The 19,888-nt window shown below is 37.6% G+C and overlaps 1 protein-coding gene across 1 annotated transcript in view; it reads left to right on the forward strand.

The window, feature by feature from the left end:
- Positions 1-1,210: 1,210 nt before the first annotated feature.
- Positions 1,211-19,888, forward strand: part of LOC142355137 (uncharacterized) — a gene marked incomplete at its 5' end in the record, with an annotated part of 35,236 nt that continues 16,558 nt past the window's right edge. Inside the window, 4 exons of the mRNA XM_075407392.1 lie at positions 1,211-1,513; positions 3,915-4,196; positions 4,828-4,997; positions 15,125-15,266. Coding sequence (XP_075263507.1) covers positions 1,211-1,513; positions 3,915-4,196; positions 4,828-4,997; positions 15,125-15,266 — 897 coding nt within the window. The remainder of the gene's footprint in view (positions 1,514-3,914; positions 4,197-4,827; positions 4,998-15,124; positions 15,267-19,888) is intronic.

The following is a 19,888-nucleotide window of genomic DNA, read 5'->3' on the forward strand; positions in this document are numbered from 1 at the left end:
ACTCACTTAGCCGGGAGGAAGGAGGGGACGGAGCAAATGCAAAAATTTTTGTCATGTGTTTCCCGCTGAAACACGCTCATTTAGCTAAAAATATGCAAAATTCTTTCTCGAGTAGACATAAGTAATTTTTCATCAGTTTTAATTAGTCTTTTAATCAGCAAACAAAAAACTATTAATTTTTGTCATTTTACCTAAGTAACAAACTGATAAAATGTGGGGGGGGGGAACCAGTGACAAGTGAATTTGTATATATATATATGTATATATATATATATATATATATATATATATATATATATAATATCCATACATATATGTATGTATGTATGTGTTTGTGTGTGCGCGCGCGTTTGTGTGTGCGTGTGTGTGAGTGTGTGTGTGTGTGTGTGTGTGCGTGCGTGCGTGTGTGTGTGTGTAACCATTAAATACTATCAATTTTACGGGTCTAAGTATTTATATAGCTAATTGGAGGGCAGTTTTCGTTTCTGTCTTTGTTGTCCGATTAGATTACCGCTGTTTGTAAAATTTCAGTTATATCAAATTTTCAACAAAATTAGGCTACTTATAACAAAGAAGTTTGCATTTTTAGAAGATCTTAACATGTTCTTGCGTAATAAAGCCCTATGCTCTTAGTTACTGAGTTACTGCATTAATCTTGTAAGATCTCACCAGAAGCTTATAAGATTTACTTTAATCTTTAAAAATTTTGAGATTACTCATCCCTAGTTGAAATCTAGACTTAAAAAAATTACGTGCTCGATCGAAATTGTAATTGAAATATATTGTATTGACAATGAAGAGAGCCTGAATTTTAGCTATACTCGGAATTAGTCAGATTGGCCATAGAAGGTACTTATAAGTTATATTATAGAATATTTGCTTGGCAAAAATTGTCCTTTATAATTATTAATTCAAAAAACAGATTTCAGGTGATTTTAATATTGTGATTTTAATAGTTCAAATAAATAATTTTGTAATTTTAGATATATTCTACCCTCCGCCCCAGCTTAGTGGGCATATAACCCTTGAGCTCCCGGGTAAAATAGTGCTATATTTTTTCATTATTTTTGACTTTTGTTATTTATGGGTACCGTCCTATGTTACAACACATAATTTGTGACTGTGGGCATTAAAAATACTGGAGGCCTGAAACAGAACAAATCCGAAATCTTTTTTGAATAATGTTTATAGAAATAATTCTTGACTTTAGAGCCAACCAATCCAGATGACCCGTCATCTCTCAAAATCGAAAACCGGAGTGAAACCAGCGTTGAAATCTCTGGCTTCGGAATCGAAACTCACGCCATCGAAATTGATTTTTTATCCAGCTGTGTAACTGGAGATCTGAAACGAAACGTGACGTCACAGGGCTCAAATGCTGATGACGTCATAGCAGAGGACTTGATTCCGGGGTGTCTCTTTTCAATACGATACGCGTCTGTGTGTTTTGCAGATACGGGAATACATAGATCTGGTTTCCAGCAGTCAACTATGGAAGACAAATTGTGCACGTGTAAGTTTTTGAATTTCTTGAAGCGCCAATTGTCGAGATGCGACGCTAAGGGGCACAAACAGAAAAGATCTTGTAGACTCTAAAAGATTTTGTATTGGCTAACTATATTTGTTACGAATGTTTTTTGTTTTTTAAAGGAATCGGACATAATATTTCATGTCCGGTGTTTTCGAAAAATTTCCGGTAAATAAAGGATTATAAAGAAGGAAAACAACGTCAATTTATCAGCTTCATCAGTCAATAGAAGCTAATACTTTAATCACAGAACAACATTTATCAATTTTAGTACAAACAAGGAGACTCAAGAAACAAGGTATTGTGAGTTTGCACATAATGTTACGACCCCACTCACAAAGATTCTTGGCTTATTGGCCTAAACATCTACACAATCAAGCAGATCAAAATAAGAAAGAGTAGATCATGCCTTAAAAGTTAAAACTTGATAAATTCTCCAATTCGGATCAACAATCAAACCAATGAAGTTAACACCAGTCCGGTTTTATTTTCTTTCGTAAGAAATAAAGAAAAAAATTGAATTGAGTTACGCAGTTCTAATTCACAATTGTTGGAAAAGGAGTCAACAATAACACAATTACTAGAGCAGAAAAACAACGATTTGGTAAAGGTAATACAATTTTTCAGACAACAAAACTCAGATTCTGAAATCCGCTTCAATCCGTTTTTCAAACACCTTTCAACCAAACTTCTCAAAACACTGGATTTCTTGTTCTGTGAACCAACAATTGCAACTAATTTAAGCTAGACATAAAAAGACACAAACACAAGTCCCCCAAATTGAAAGAATGATAAAGTGCTAAAAACTTTGAACATTTTTATGAATACAGCAGCTCTTGATAGCGACCAATATGGGGCAAGAAAATAGCAAAGAGACATACAAAAATTTCCAGGCAGAAAAACTCCATTTTCTTTATAAAAATAAACAATTTTGCGATTTTCGTCCAAACAAATCAAAATATGTTGGGAACGTTCAGATATATTTTCACAAAAAAAATAGTTCTCAGCCAGCAGGAAAAATAACAGAAAGGACCCTATACGGAAAATTTGGAGAGAGCTTAGGAAGAATTGTGGGGTCAATGTTTACACACATTTGCTCTCAGTATAAATTTGATCGTTTTAAAGAACAAAAAAAAACATATGATTTTGTCTTGAACAAACTTTAAACGACACTGAATTTTCAAAAAGATCAATGTGATAAAAGTATTTTTTGGTTGATAATTTCCAAATTAATCAAGTTGCTAGGGTCCCATCAAGCAAATAAAATTTTTCCGCCTTTTAATGTCCTTTAAGATAAAAACGGTTCATCTTTTATGATATAATATATAAGCAAAACGGATATAATATGTTCAATTTGAAGAATTTTAGAATTTTAAGTATTTTAATTCATTTTGTTTCATATAATCTTTTAAAACGTCTCAGACACTTTATAAAGTGCACTTTTTTAATGAAAACAATATGAGATGATGATGTTCCGGAACGCATATGTCTACTTGAAAAATGAAGTCATTGACTCCTTTTTGGACTTTTCGAAGTTTAAATTTTCCATGTAAACTTCCATAAGTACAAGATTCTTCCGTATCAAGCTTCAAAAATGAGACAAAATTTGTAGATACACGTCATAAGCTTGTGGAATTAATGCAGATGGAATAATTGTACACCTTTTCATCTCTTCAAGGAACACAGATCCAGACTAAAGCTCAAACTTTTTTGTCAATAACTTGTCCTCTTCGTTCTTTCTTCAATTTTTTAATGTATTTTAACCAATGAGCAGTTTCGATAGCATCAGTTTTGGTTTCCAAAGTGATTGAAATCTATTTATTGCTTGTATGTTGGTAATCCAATACGAGCTCTTTTGTCGAATGTTTTTGCCGCCATCAGTGTATAAAGAGTAGAAATTTTTCAAAAGTTTTTTGGTTGACTTTTTCGGTTGATTGTTTTTGGTTGTTTTTTAATTGTTTTTTGGTTGTTATTTTATTGTATTCTTAATCGTTTTTTTTGGTTGATAGATTTTTTAAGGTTGATTGTTTTGCTGATTTTGTGTATCAGGACAGGTTTTTGCTCGACTGTCGCGCGTATATACTTTTGATTTTCAAAATAGTAGATTCTTTGATTTTTTGCTCATGTCTTCTGATGAGTTTATTTAGTAAGTAAGGAATTTTTGCAACAACATGTTGAGCAACTATTGTTTTATAGTTTTTGTTGGAAAAACGAATACAGAAGTTATTTTGACCTTTTTGATCAAGCAGCAACATGGCTATGTTCTATACATAAAAAAGGATATGCATCTGTGTTTTTAAAAAAAACTTTAACTTGTGAATTTTTTAAACAGGTTTTGGATCCTTATAAGCGAGCTCACATTACAGATCATTATTGACTTTTTCAGATCCTCTTGAGGTTGACCCAGACAGCCTCACGCATTCTGCCACGCCAACAGCTATTACCTTTTCGGCTAATTTAACCAACGTCCAAGCTATAGAGGGACATCTTGAAAGGTTCGACATTGTTTCAACTAGCCCTGTCGATGGAACAAATAATGGAGCTGTGAGAAGTTACAGTCAGTTGACACAAAGTGGTCTTTCACCCGCAACGTCGTACAACTTTGACCTGGTCAATATAAACGCATGTGGTGACAAGTCAAATAGCATACAAGTGCAGGCGTGTACATGTAAGTACCCCCCCCCCCCCCAACCACACCCTCCTCCTATTCAATAGCTGCTGGTTGTCTTAATACACAATTAGTATCGAGAGGTACTTTTCTGATACTCCGGTGTCTAATTGGCACTATCTTAGTTGATAGATACTGCAGCCGTGGACACGTGAAACGCGTGGAAATGAGTTAATTATAGCGTGGAAAAGAGTGGCAGAATCGACTAAATTTGCTAGAGAAATTTGGCTTTATCCACGTGATGACATCAATTTTTTTGCCAGGTGTTACACGATTTTATCACAGAAGTATCAGCAGGTATTTTGGTGTTAATACAACTGATCAAAATTTTAATCGTGCTTCATCTTATTCGGTTCTTGGTGACTGCTTTGTGTGTGATATTATTGTAAAAAACCATCTATTATTTCTGCCCTCCCTTCCATTACTAAGCTGGGGGAAGGGGGGGGGACACAAACGGTAAAGGATCCAAAATTTTTAGGAAGACGTGATCGGATGTTTTGTGAAAGACCTGACGATGAAACTTTAGATTTTTCTGATATTTTACAATATCTGTTAGATCATACACAAAAAAATTACAGAATCACCGAAGACAACGATAATTTGCAAACCCAATAAGTGAAAGGTGTTTCAGTGTGCACGGAACCTGAAGAAGAAAGCATTTCTCCCACTTCAAATAGAACCAGCATCATCTTAAGAGGAGCGATCTCTACGGGGGGTAATGTGACAGCAACGAAAGGACCATTGGATAAGTTTGAAGTGAAATCAGTGGGCAATATTTCAACTATACCGGGCTCTCAGCAGGTCAGTGATTTTATCAGACAAATTGACAGGTAATAATTTTTTTAAAACACGTCAGTTATCACAAAATTAGTTATTGGTTGTTTCTTATCATCAAAGTCCACAGCGGTTAAATTACTGCCCCTGTTCAATGTATTTATTTGTGTTGGAGCTGAGCTTAAGGAATAACAAGCTTGCATAGGTGGGGAAAATAGAAACAAAACACTTTCTGTTGTCTTAGTCATTTAATAGTTATAGTTATAGTTATAGTTCTAGTTACAGTTTGTCACGTGAGAAAAAAGAGAAAAAGGGGGAAATAACAAAAAGCAACACACAGAACTCAACGTAGCAGCCGCAGAAAACGGCTTAAAGTAAAACTCAGCAAAATATTGCAAAACAAATTGTCTTGAGCAGTAAATAACGTGTTACTGTGTCTTGAACTAGAAATATTCCTGAGCAGTAAATTGTTACTGTGTCTTGTATTCAAAATATTATTCTTGAGCAGTAAATTCTGTTACTGTGTCTTGCATCAACGAATTATTGGAGCTGAAATTCAACTGTTACAACCCCAACTTCTGGTATTCTCAACTTGTGAGTACAAACAGCAAAAGCCAACTTAGGTTTAAATTTAAATATTTTTGCACAAACAGGTCTTAGACATATATCTTTGTCTTCGATTTGTTTTTTCTATCGGATTGAACTGGTATACATAAAGAGATCCCGTATTGTGTGATCTGTAGCAATCCAGTTCAAATTGATAGTTGAAAAAACTTAAGATTAGCCAATAGTTACGAACTGAATTTGTAATGCAACGGTAAGTACAGCAGAACGGATATACAGTTACAAAAGCGAACTGCATAAACGAAGTATCCGGACAGATTTTGTAACCACTCAGAACGAACTGGGCGGTGTAAAACTTTCTTTGTGAAACACAAGGAGAGCAGCCGTTACATTTGGTCCGCCGACCCGGACAGTGGAATAAACTGCTGTCCAACCCCACAGTCGAAGTGACGAAGTCATCGACGAACGAGAACAAAACCCAACGAACATTTCAACAACGCAAAGCCAATTAGGCAAAGCAAATAGGAACGTTGAAAAGCAAAAACTAAATTAAAGCAAACAAATAAAGGAGCTGTAGAGGTTCAAGCTGCAGTCCCGAAGTACACAAGAAGTGACTCCGTCACAGAGTCAAAGCGTTTTGGATCGCCAGATCAACAACTTGCGAAACAAGTGGATTGAGAAACAGGAAGAAGGTTTTGAGCTCATTGAGAAGCGAGATCGACCAAGCAAGCTCAAGACTCTTTATCAGCAGATACTGCAATTGGACGACAGCATTCAAAAACTCGTGAATAAGAAAGCTGAGACTCTCCGAGACCCAGATATTTCTTTAAAACGCAAACTTGAGAGAGAAAAATACTTTCAATATTTGAACGCAGAGTGGTTACCGTATATCCACGGAGAGACAAACATGTCAAGCCAGCAAAACCAGTCAACTCTTCATGCCAATGAAGAGCAACCGCCTGCGAACAATGTGCATCAGTTAGAACAAAACGTTGGAATTCCAGAGTTTAACCAAAACCATGGTAACACAAGCAATGCAACGACGAATACGGTTACACGGACAATCAACCAGGATACAGAAAACGTTTCGGAAACATCTTCAGTGAAACGTCGGGTTGAAGAACGAATAAAAGAATTTGAAATTGAATTTGAAAGAAAGTTGCAAATCGAACGAGCACAATTTGATCGAAAGAGGTTGGATCTAGAAATGCAAATGAAAGAACTAGAGATGCAACATCAGCTTCGGCAAAAGGAGCGAGACCTAGAGCGCCAATTGCAAAGAACAGCATTGGAGAAAGATGACTTACGTTCTCAATCGACTAAGGCGCGTGACAAGTCACCTTTCAATTGGACCCCAAAAGGGAGAGATTTCTCGGAGTGGGCGAATTCGATGAACGACACGCAAACACCAATTCGACCAAGAGCTCGCTTTGACGTCAGCCCTGAACGGAATAAGCAGAGGCATTACCCATGGTACCTAAACTCTCGCGAACGCTCAGTAAGTGTTGAAGGGCGGGATACATCGCCGATAGCTGGAAGTTACTACAACACTGGACATTCAAGCAGTAGTTTACCAAAATTGAGGTTGAACAATTTTGACGGAAACCCACTGGAGTGGCCTGAGTGGTCTAGCATGTTCATCGCAACAGTAGATAAACGCACGATTCCCGACTCAGAAAAAATGAGCCATTTGAAGACACTGCTAACAGGCAAAGCAAAATCTGCAATCTCGGGAATGGGCTATTCTGGACAGTTTTATAGTGCTGCCTGGAACATTTTAGAAAGAAAATTTGGAAGACCGCATGTAATTATAGATGCGCAGCTTGAGAGCCTACGAAAAGCTAATCAAGTGAAACCTCATGATTCAACCAGCCTGATTAATTTTTCTGTTATTGTATCTAACTTCGTGAACGTGCTCAAAGAGTACAAACATATTGGTGATTTGCAATCAAGTTCGACACTGTACATGGCAGTTGATAAGCTACCTCAAGTTCTTAAAGAAAAATGGTGGTTCTACGTCGATGACAAAGACGAGGACTGGCCTGACCTTATCATGTTTGAAAAATGGCTATCACGAATGGCATTCGTGCATGAAGGGTTTTCAGCGTTTAAAGGGGAACGCAAAGAAGAAGACCGACGCAACACAAATAGAGAAAAACGATTCTCGAAGACATCGAACTTCAGTGCAAGTTCAAACCTGCAAGAAACCAAGCAAATGCAAAACAACAACTGTCCACTAGCGGATGGCACTCATAAAATATGGAACTGTCCAATATTTAAGAATATGAATGTCACCGATCGCTATGCAGCAGTGAGAAAAGAACGCTTATGTTATGGATGTCTAGGGAAAGGGCATGCAATCAAAGATTGTAAAGTCCACCCGTGCGGTATAAATGGATGTACCAAAAAGCACAACAGACTGCTACACTCAGAAAACCGAATGGACGAGGGTAGTCACGCAGTTAACGTAAGCGCAGCAACAATCAACCAGAGTAACCAAGTTACTAGTTTTCTTCAAATAGTTCCGGTATCGGTTCAGAGTGGTGGTAACAGGCTGACTACCTATGCTTTCCTCGATAGTGGGTCAACAGTTTCATTCATCGACCAAAGTGTCAAGAATCAACTACAAGCCAAAGGCACGGACGTTACCTTGAACATAGCTGGCATACATGAGACGCAAGATTTGAGGACAGAGAAGGTTCCTATCACAATAAAGGGACTACATTCAAAGGTGCATTCAATTGAAGCGTTTGCACACCCATCAATCTCGTTGGGAAACACAACATATGACTACAAGGAACTGAAGAACAAATTCAGACACTTGAATGTTCTCGCAAACAGAAGATTCAACCTGATGGAGGTAGGCATCATTCTTGGACAAGATGCCTACGAAATTCAACGTCCATTGGACTATAAGATTGGAACACGAAGTGAGCCTTTCGCCGTCTTAACAGAATTAGGATGGGTAGTCAGTGGTCCCATGACAGGCAAGAAAAGTCAAAATGTTTGTCATTTCGCCTCTACAGAAGATGTGAAAGTGGCCGAAAATATACAATCATGGTGGGACATAGAAACTTATGCTTCCAAAATAAATGTTGTAAGTCAATCAAAGAAAGAGCAGCAAGCTCAGAAATTTCTAGAGAGCACGACAAAGTTTACAGGCGAGCGGTACGAAGTGGGCATGCTCTGGAGTGAACCAGAACCCAATCTTCCAAACAACTACGGTTCAGCCCTTGGTCAGCTCTACTCACTGGAACGAAGGTTCCAACGAGACCCAAAACTAAAAGAATTGTATCAACAGTCAATTGATACAGATGTTGAAAAGGGATTTGTGAAGATCCTTGGTAAATCGGAAGTCCAAGGCACTTTCGGAAGAGAATGGTATTTGCCACACCATCCAGTACTAAACCCCAACAAACCGGGTAAAGTTCGCCGTGTTTGCAACGCTGCAGCGAAATACAAGGATGTATGCCTAAATGACAAGTTGTTAGCCGGACCCGATCTACTACACGGATTGATCGGAACAATATTCAGATTTCGAGAAGGGCCATTTGCCCTAACCGCAGATATTGAATCAATGTTTCTGCAAGTGCAAGTTCCTGAACGGGATAAAAGCTGCTTGAGATTCCTGTGGCGACCAACAATGAACGAACCTGTGCAAATTTACGAGTATCAGCGTCATGTTTTCGGAGCAAAGAGTTCCCCAACATGTGCCAACTACGCTCTGAAGCGAGTAGCGATCGATAACGAAGACGAGTTCCCAATTGCAGCAAAAACAATCCAAAACAACTTCTACATGGACGGTTTCATCAAGTCAGTCGAAACACCTGAAGAAGCAATCAAAGTTTTCAAACAACTGCAACCTCTTCTCTCAAAACATGGATTTGAACTGAAGAAGTGGATCACCAATAGCGACTTGGTAACCAACGCAATCCCAGAGGACTTAAGATCAATCAACAAAACAAAGCAGGTCGAAGTAGAACCCAGCCAGGAAGGGTCATCGGTGCTTGGGCTTCAGTGGACGATTACCGATGATAGTCTACAGGTTTGTAGAGGTACAAGCAAAGAAGTCGAGACCCCAATCACCCAAAGGAAGATCTTATCTCTAGTTTCTTCAGTGTTTGATCCTCTTGGACTGTTTGCACCATTCAGTGTCCATATGAGACGACTCCTGAAGAGCATCTGGACCAAAAATGGACAACATTGGGACAACTCAGTAGAACCTAACGAAGAAGAAGAGTTTCTGAAGTGGAAGGCACAGCTTCCAGAAGTAGCAGAAACCAGCATTGATAGAAGATACTTCAGCACAGCCAAGGACAAATGGGAACTTCATGTGTTTGCCGACGCATCTGAAGACACAATGTGCGCAGTGGCATACCTTCGTTCAAAGCCCAAAGAATACTCAGCAGACTTAGCATTTGTAATCGGAAAGTGCAGAGTCGCACCGATGCGACACCTTTCCATACCACGCTTGGAACTACAAGCAGCAGTGATGGCGGTGAGACTTAAAGAGCAGATAGTGAAGGAACACGGATCGAAAATTCACAGTTCTAACTTTTGGACAGACTCCACTACTGTTCTGCAATGGATTCACAGCTCCCACCGTAAGCAACAGGTGTTTGTTGCAAACAGAGTAGCTGAGATTTTGGATACAACTAATGTTTCACAATGGAATCATGTGAGTGGTATTAACAATCCAGCTGACATCGGGACACGAGCGATCAATGTTGACGAACTTAAGAGAAGTGAATGGCTCACTGGGCCGGCCTGGTTGAGGCAACGAGAGAAAGAATGGCCTGAACAGGTGAATTTAACATTTGCTTCAGACGAACAAAACGATGAAATGGTCTTCTCAGCAAAGGTTGAAGAGAAGAAGCCGATGATTCAGTGGGAACGATTCAGCAATTACAATCGACTAGTAAATACAATGGCATACATACAGCGGGTATTCAAAAAACACAAACCGGCAACAAAAACACTAAGTGTTGAAGAAAGAGAGGATGCACAAGCAAGCATCTTCAGACTACTGCAGCAAGAACAGTTTACTGAAGAGATGAAATCTCTCAGGGCTGAAAGGGAAATTCCAAAAACCAGCAAAATCCTCCAGTTTTCACCATTCATAGATCAACAAGGACTTATTCGTGCTCAAGGCAGAATAGGTAAAAGTCATCTGAAATTCGAAACCAAGCATCCAATACTGTTACATTGGAAGCACCATGTAGTAGAATTATTCTTGCGAAATGAACACAATAATAGTCATCACGAAGGTACTGAACATGTCAGAAACATAGTTCAGCAGAAATTCTGGATCCTAGGCATACGAAATGCTTTGAGATCGATCAAAAACAAATGCATTAGATGTCGAAAGGGAAGAGCCAGAACAAAGGCACCAGTAATGGCAGAACTACCTGAAGAACGATTAGTCGCATCAACAGTGTTCTCGAATGTGGGCGTAGACTATTTCGGACCATTCACAGTAAAGATTGGTCGAAGAAACGAAAAGCGTTGGTGCTGTCTATTCACATGCCTTACTGTACGTGCGGTACATATAGAGATTGTACCAAGATTAGACACTGATAGTTGTCTGAACGCAATTATGCGATTCATTGCACGAAGAGGCAAACCGGTCAAAACGATTAGCGATAACGGGACAAACTTCGTTGGAGCTGAAAAGGAACTGGCAGAGTATATAGCAGCATGGAACAGGGTGCGAATTGAAGAACATCTGATTCAACAAGGTATCAGATGGAAGTTCAACCCACCTGCAGCACCACACTTTGGAGGAGTGTGGGAAAGACTGGTTAGGAGTTGCAAGAAGGCAATGTACGCAGTGCTGGGCAATCGATCAGTCAAGGAGGATGTTCTGTCAACCACGATGTGTCTTGTTGAACAGACGCTGAATGCTAGACCGCTGACACAAGTCAGTTCTGATGCTACCGATTTAGAAGCTATTACTCCAAACCACTTCCTACTTGGCAACAAGAACCTTTGTTTACCGTATCTATCAGGTGCAGAGCAATTTGTTGATCATAGAAAGCTCTTCCGACAAACACAAGCTTACGCAGACCTCATCTGGGACAGATTCCGTAAAGAATACTTGCCAACGTTGAATAGTCGAAAGAAATGGCAGACCACAACAGACAGAAGTCTTCAGCAGGGTGATCTTGTGTGGTTAGTGGAAGACAGTGACAAACGTGGATTTTACAATCTGGGTCGAATAATCGATACCTTTGAAGGTTCCGACGGAGTGATTCGATCAGCGAAAATCCGAACAAAAGATGTATACTACAAGAGGCCCGTAGTGAAGCTCGCTCCAGTACTTCCAACTGACGATGATGTTTTCACGAAGGAAAACAGGGCCGGCGATGTTGGAGCTGAACTTAAGGAATAACAAGCTTGCATAGGTGGGGAAAATAGAAACAAAACACTTTCTGTTGTCTTAGTCATTTAATAGTTATAGTTATAGTTATAGTTCTAGTTACAGTTTGTCACGTGAGAAAAAAGAGAAAAAGGGGGAAATAACAAAAAGCAACACACAGAACTCAACGTAGCAGCCGCAGAAAACGGCTTAAAGTAAAACTCAGCAAAATATTGCAAAACAAATTGTCTTGAGCAGTAAATAACGTGTTACTGTGTCTTGAACTAGAAATATTCCTGAGCAGTAAATTGTTACTGTGTCTTGTATTCAAAATATTATTCTTGAGCAGTAAATTCTGTTACTGTGTCTTGCATCAACGAATTATTGGAGCTGAAATTCAACTGTTACAACCCCAACTTCTGGTATTCTCAACTTGTGAGTACAAACAGCAAAAGCCAACTTAGGTTTAAATTTAAATATTTTTGCACAAACAGGTCTTAGACATATATCTTTGTCTTCGATTTGTTTTTTCTATCGGATTGAACTGGTATACATAAAGAGATCCCGTATTGTGTGATCTGTAGCAATCCAGTTCAAATTGATAGTTGAAAAAACTTAAGATTAGCCAATAGTTACGAACTGAATTTGTAATGCAACGGTAAGTACAGCAGAACGGATATACAGTTACAAAAGCGAACTGCATAAACGAAGTATCCGGACAGATTTTGTAACCACTCAGAACGAACTGGGCGGTGTAAAACTTTCTTTGTGAAACACAAGGAGAGCAGCCGTTACAATTTGGATTAATGCATCATTGAAGATCAGAGCTTTCAGTTTTGTAATTTAGAGGCTTTCTGAGCTGTTTTGCGGACAAACGTGACGATACCTAGCAACATGTTTTCAATCTACGTCACAGTTTTGAGCGTGAAAACAAGATAAATTAACCGTGGATATCAGTGACAAAAAGTGCATGAATTGCATTACTCGTATTCGGAAATAACGTAACAATTATGAACGCTTTTGAGCACGCAGTTCCTTGCATATTTTTTCAATGAGCCTATAACACTGTAATGAGGCGGATAATTGTATTTACTTTTCAAAGCTAAATTTGCAGATAAACCCTCTGCAAAATAGAAACTTCTGATCTTCTCCGTTTGTGCCCCCCCCCCCCCCCCCAGTACGTTATGCTCCCCCCAATTACAGAGCATGTGCCATTACATAGTAGATCACTATGTAAAAATATGGCACGTGCGTCAGGGGGGGGGCGCAAATAATATGCACCCACTAAGCTGGGGGGCACAAACGGAAAAGATCTAAAATTTCTCTGCAACATCAACTTTCACGATACAGAAATTCAAAATTTATGCTCAATTTTTGCTTTTAGTAACTATTTGAATACATAAAATGCTGTCCAAAATATTAGCCGACGTGAAAATTATCCGAAACAGCGAAAACTAGAAAAATTAGCCGAATTAACTGCTGAGATAATTGCTGCGAGCAAAAATAATTAGAACGCGCAATCATCTCACTCACTTAACATGAAATTAGCACAGTATTAGCACGGGACTTGATATGAAACTATAACAACAGAAAAAAATGTCCCGACCGCAAAAATATTTGTACGTTCTCAAATCTGATTAGTTAATATCTCCGTTTCGGCTGATATTCCGTTCGGCTAATTTTCACGTCACCACATAAAATAAAGGGTCAGACGTGTGTCTGAATAAACCGAACTTAAGCAAAATCGGAGCTCTGCAAGTTTATATCCAAAAGATTGATTTTCTTTTTTCGTAATTTGGCCTATTTTAGGTTTTGAAAATAATTAATCGCAGGCCTCGAAATCACTAATTTTTAAATTCGATCTAGGCTCTGCAATGGTATGCGACATTTTTGAAAAAGTTAGTCGATGAATGCGAAGCTTTTTCACCATAATGGCAAGCCAAAATTTCAAATCCGAATTTCAATTGCCGTAATGGCCACCTTTTGACAAATAGGTTAAAATACAATGTTGTAACATTTTTTTTTGTTAATTCCGATGAGGCGTAATGACAATGTGATTGGAATATTGTGGTTACAGGAAGGTATCTCTGATCAAAAAGAGAAAACATTTAAAAGTGTTTTGCAGCGTTCACTATTACTCAGCTTTCTTATTTACCCGTATTAGTATGTTCGTTCCGTTTTACAATCTTATAACGAGAGAGAGAGAGAGAGAGAGAGAAAACAGTTCAGAACTGATTTCACTCACGTTTCATGCAGAGACCTTAACTAGACTTTCCCTGTTATGAAAAGACTTAAGCTCAACCAATGAAAACCACCTTTCTCGACTCTAATCTGTTATGAAAACTCGACTTCAACTAGGAAAATCGACCGTGTAATTTTAATCAATATTGCCCCCCCCCCCCCACTAGACTTTTAAAGTCTTTTATAATTCGAGGTCTAGACCTGGTATATAAAAGAAATTGCATCGAACAAGATATACAAATTGACATGCTCGGCTATTTTGGAATGGGGAGGAACTCCAATGTAGCCGAGCATGTAAGTACGTTTATATCATGTTCGATATGTATTCATTTAAATGATTTTTATTGCCCATAGGTGACAGCGATTAAAGCGTGCGGGAAATCGGTTTTGAACTGTTCGTTTTTTGTTATAAGATTGCAAAGCGGAGCATGGCTTCGTCAAAGTATGTTGTTTCTTGTGACACAAATAAAAATCATGTAAAATAAGGTTTTTAAACCTTAGGTGAATAAAGGTTCAAGAGTAATATAGGCGTAATATATACATTATTTCTCCTGTGTTAAAATCATGCACATTCGCTATCAATTTGATTATGCTACCAAGGTTGATCAGACTTACAATACTTAATCATGCTGTACTTCGGCACCGTATACATCCTATAAGAAAACCATACCAAGTCTTGATAAGTTCACTACTGCGCTACACGGCTGTATTAAGATTTCTGAGGTATCGTACTAAGGCTTCGCCTATGATTGATAAAGTTCTTTATTGTGGCGTTGCTTATATAGTCAACGATCTGCAACACTAATTGTACTAATTTATTTCGGATCTTTTCCGTTTGTGCCCTCCCCACCAAGCTCAGTGGGTGCATATTATTTGCACCCCCAGACGCACGTGCCATGTTTTTACATAAAGTCTCACTATGTAATTACTGTAACTGGGGGTGCATAACGTACTGGGGGCACAAACTGAAAAGATCCTGTATTTCTTACAGGCTGACAAGGACGGTGAGATTGTACTAGTGGGACTGACTCCAGGCACCAAGTATGACATAGAGTGCTCTACCATTGTCAATTCAGTGCCTCAATGTGGAGTGTTAGAATCCGTCAACACTTCAAATGTACAAGCATGCACAGGTGGGTTCCTGATACTGATATGACAAGAATTTTGGCTAAACACTAAAATCAGACCATTGTCCAGACTTTTAAGTGTTGGAATAAGTTTCCAGACCTTGTAATTTTGGTCGGGAAACACACACTTGAGTCTGATCAGAGGTCTTTTCTGTCTATCATTTCAGCCTGAGCCACATGCTGGACCGTGTGAATGCCCCCCTCCCCCGCCCCGCTCCCACCTATTAAATTTTTATAATAATAATAATAAATTTGTTTTCAGTACCAAAAATTCAAGGTTCGAATATTTGAACAAGTAAGAGTGGAAAGCGTCGTTGCTGAACGAATGCTAGGATGCAATTTGCCGGTTGCAGCGCAGTTTCAGAGCTATTCAAAATTAATTATATGTACTAAATTCCATTAGTTACTTATAGGGAGAAGATTTAAGAGGAACATTAAAAAAGTGGTTTAATAGATCAATCAAACGCAGCAAATATCTAATTGATTTTAACTAAAAACAATTTTAAAAAACTTTCTTTGTTATCGAGCATACTACCAATACAAGTTTCCAAAAAAATCGGAATCGATTATGTGATTGTCCAGGAAGGAGTGCAGCAATTTTTTCAAATTCTTTCATTTTCTCAATTTTTTTGTATCAATGTCATGAGTGGATAGGCTATTGGACAGTAATCGAACTGAGATTAGTTTTTGTTTCTTGCGTGTTAAATTTTAATGAGAGGTATCGTTTTGATTCTCCGTTCAGTGTTGAATGAACTGTCAATTTTTTTGTCTGTTATAAACGAGTTAATAGATTCACTAGGATGTTCTCTTCTGATTACTTTTGATAAAGTCTTCGGAAGTTCGTGCACGTATAGCTCAAATATTAATGGAATGTTGTTTGGAATATTGATCTACACCTACGAACTTCTTTTTGTTTTGGGTTCCCAAAAACTATTCTGATTCGGAAATTTTGTTGATGTCGTATTCTTTCAAGAACCTTTTTGTTTGCGGTGCCATTTATTAGAACTCCGTATTGATGCAATGGCTGAACGTATAGTTTTAGGTTTTCAGAAATAATTCTCCTTGCAGACACTTCTTTGTTTGATATACAATTGAATGTATTGGTTTCATTTCATTTAAACATAGTCTATGTGCTCTTCAAATGTAAATTTCTTGTCAGTTTTAACAAATAAGTTCTTTGTCTGATAAACTAATGGGTTCTAGCAGAAGTTGTGTTTTTTAATCAGTGGGTATCAGTTTGTTGCTCTCTAGCCAGCTGGAAATCATTTGTACGTTCAGTTTGCTCAAATTTGCCACTTATGTTTGTGTCATCTGCGTATAACAGAATATTATAGTACTTTGGTGTGTCTACGATATCGTTTATATATATATATATATATATATATATAAATATATATATATATATATATATATATATATATATGAGAAACAGAAGTGGCCCTAATACTGATCCTTGAGGGATTTCGCACTCAATTTCTTTAGTAGAGGAAGGTTTTTTTATATCAAACGAATTCTTTGCGATCTTTAAGATGAGACTTGAGCAAATTTTTCATTTGGCTTCTCAAACCATATCTAGAAAATTTGTCTAGCAGAATGCTGTGACCAGCAGTATCAAACATTTGTGAGAGGTCAAGCAAGGTACAATGAGCCAAAATATTTTTCTCCCTTAATCTCTTATTGTTTTCCAGACTTTCTTTTTAGGCAAAGACAGTTGATCTTTTACTCAGGAAACCAAATTTTCTGGAGAGACCTTTGCGTTTTAGCAGAATTGACATCAGTCTTCGTTAAATAATTTTTTCGAAAATTTGCCAAAATGCGCTATCAAACAATTGGTCTGTAAGTGCTAGGCTCACTTGGATATCCATCCTTGAAAATTGGTACAACTTTTGAATTTTTTATTTTTTTAGGTTATTGTGATTCATCTATGTTTTTTTGAAAAATTTGTGAGCTTTCCACTAACGACTGGATTGATTGTTTTAAAAAGATTATTTGTTAAACCCATTTAATCGGAACTCTTTTTCCCTACAAGTTGCTTTAATTTGAACTCCATTTCGTCGTTTTGGACCGGTTTTTAAACAAAAGGGTCAACAACTCGATTTATCGTATTACCATCATAGGGTTTCTCACTTTTCTTTGCAAGTGAGCGGCCAATATTTACTAAAAAAAAATTTTTGAGTGTTTTGGAGTCAATTCCTTGTCATTTCTGATTTTTTTTGAATTCGGATGGCAACTTTGATTCAGGTACCTATAATAATTTTTGCCGTTGGAATCATTTTGCTGATCAAAAAATTTTCCGTAGTATTTTCTTTTTGGCGTTTGTCACTTGTGTTTTTGTTTTGTTGCTCTGTAAATTGTATCTTTTTTAATTTTTTTTTTACTTGGACTGCAAATTTTTTCCCCAAAGACAGTGTTTCTTAGAACAAGCGTTTTTGACTTCGTTGGTAATCAAGTTTCATTTTGTTAATAATTTTTTTGGAGTTATAAATTCAAGAGTTCTTTTTATGTCTTTCTCGAGGAGCTTTTGTCTTTAGTGCTTTTGACAGTTCAACATTTTACTACAGAACGTTATTAAGCGTCCTATCGTGTTATTTTGATTATCGCTAAGATCACTTACTTTCAAATAAGCTCCATACGGGTTCTAAATTTTTGTATTCAGAATTCTGTTTCACATTCAAAACTTAAGAAGAAAGTATCTAGAGTTGAGTTGATTCTGATCGTTGCTTTTGTGTGCTTGTTTTCCTTTGATTTTAGGTGTAGATTTAGGGAGCCGTTTTCCTTCAGAAAAATTTCTGTTTTTTTCATTATTTTTTAGGGAAATCTATACTTAAGTCCTCGCATAAAATGTGATTGTTTGTTGTTCCCATGACAAAAACATCTTCCAAAAGAAAAATCTGGATTGTTATTATATCCGTTTGTGGAGCCTTGTACGCAATCGTTACTACAAAACACCGTTTTTTAAACAAAATTTGCCGTTTAAATTTGTATGTCATGGTTAGCAGAGGTCTTTGTTGTTGTAAATTGATATTCTTTGCTCGCGAGCAAGCTACGTCTCTGCCGCTGTTTTTAGGAGGGTTGAATGTAACAATAATTTGTATAGATTCGTTCCAGAATAATTGGTTGTTTTAGTAATCTTTCAACCAGTTCTCTATTAGTGCCAGCAAAGGTGGCATTATTTGGTTGACCTCGGAAGTTGCCATAGCTCATCGTAGTTTGCATCCAATGATCATATATTCTGCAAGGACAGCAGCATGGCTAAGCTCTTCTTGATTAAGCGCTCCGACGGCATGCTTTGTTTTTTCTAGAGATTCTTTGAAAAGTTTTTATTACTGTTTCGATTACCTAATTACTTTTTTGTACTAAACTGGGCTTTCCTTGCGTAATGTCGAATATTGCCCATGAAATAACTTTTTTAAACAGACAAATTTTTTTACAAAAGCATGGCTTAAACAACAAAAAGTTTTCATTAAAAAAAGTTGTTGTTTATCCCGCGTACAGTTGCCGAACACGTGCAATTTATTTTACTCCAGAATTAAAAAATGAAATCATCAAGTTCTCAAAAGTTTTTTTCTTTACTAGTGTCAGTGGACAAACGCTTCCACTGGAGAATAAACAATTGCAGTTTATCATGGGCATGTAGTGATTCCTTAATGTTAGCGGACAGTCACCTGGAATCTATTTTGGTTATTTTTGATCAATCATGGAAGCTTCTGAAGTCGAGGTTTAGTTTAGAGTACATTCTTTACTCGAGAAGACCGAATAAGAATGGCAAAAAAATAAAGCGTTGACTTGTTTAGTTGTCATAAACATTGATTAAGGACTAGCGTTGTACAGTCATAAACGAACCTAACTAACCACACGATGCCGCATATAGTTTTATATAGCTTTTAAAATGCAAAAAATTCACCGTGCGAGAAGTTAAAATGCCAGAAGCTGCTATATACATAGCCAGAGGTCTTCTTACCCTGACCTGTCGTCATTTTGAAACGGTCAAATTGCGTTTTTTTTTAATCAAGACCACGTGACTATGCAATAATTACTTCAAAATTTAGCTTATCGGATCTTTTCCGTTTGTGCCCCCCGTTTGTGCCCCCCGTTTGTGCCCCCCCCGTTACAGAACACGTGCCATTTTATAGTAAATCATTATGTAAAAATATGGCACGTGCGTCTGGGGGGCGCAAATAATATGCGCCCACTAAGCTGGGGGGGGGCACAAACGGAAAAGATCCAGCTTATCAAACCGATACGTAGTTATGGATAACCAACAGAATTCTCATTGAATTTAGAAACATTCCCTTAAGTTATAGGTATGCGTCGCGCTAATGGCCGATTAACAGGACGACAAATCAAATGTCTATATTTTAACTATTTTATTCATAATTATGTCACAAGAACCCATAATAACTAGAAATAACCAAAACTAGGTAATTAAAAAATATGCGGACATTTGTGAACCGCTGTCAATGGCCACTCTTCTCACTTGCTATGTGAGGTAATCCAGAAACAGGACACAATTATCAGCGTTTATTGAGATAAAAAATACTTGATCGACTGAAAAGTGGTAGCAAGAAATCACCATGAATCTCTTCAATAAATAAAAAAAAAGCGAAAATCTTGTAAAAACTTTTAAA

Source organism: Convolutriloba macropyga, unplaced genomic scaffold (genome assembly GCF_964194025.1).
Source record: "Convolutriloba macropyga unplaced genomic scaffold, txConMacr16.3 SCAFFOLD_2171, whole genome shotgun sequence".
Lineage (NCBI taxonomy): Eukaryota > Metazoa > Xenacoelomorpha > Acoela > Convolutidae > Convolutriloba > Convolutriloba macropyga.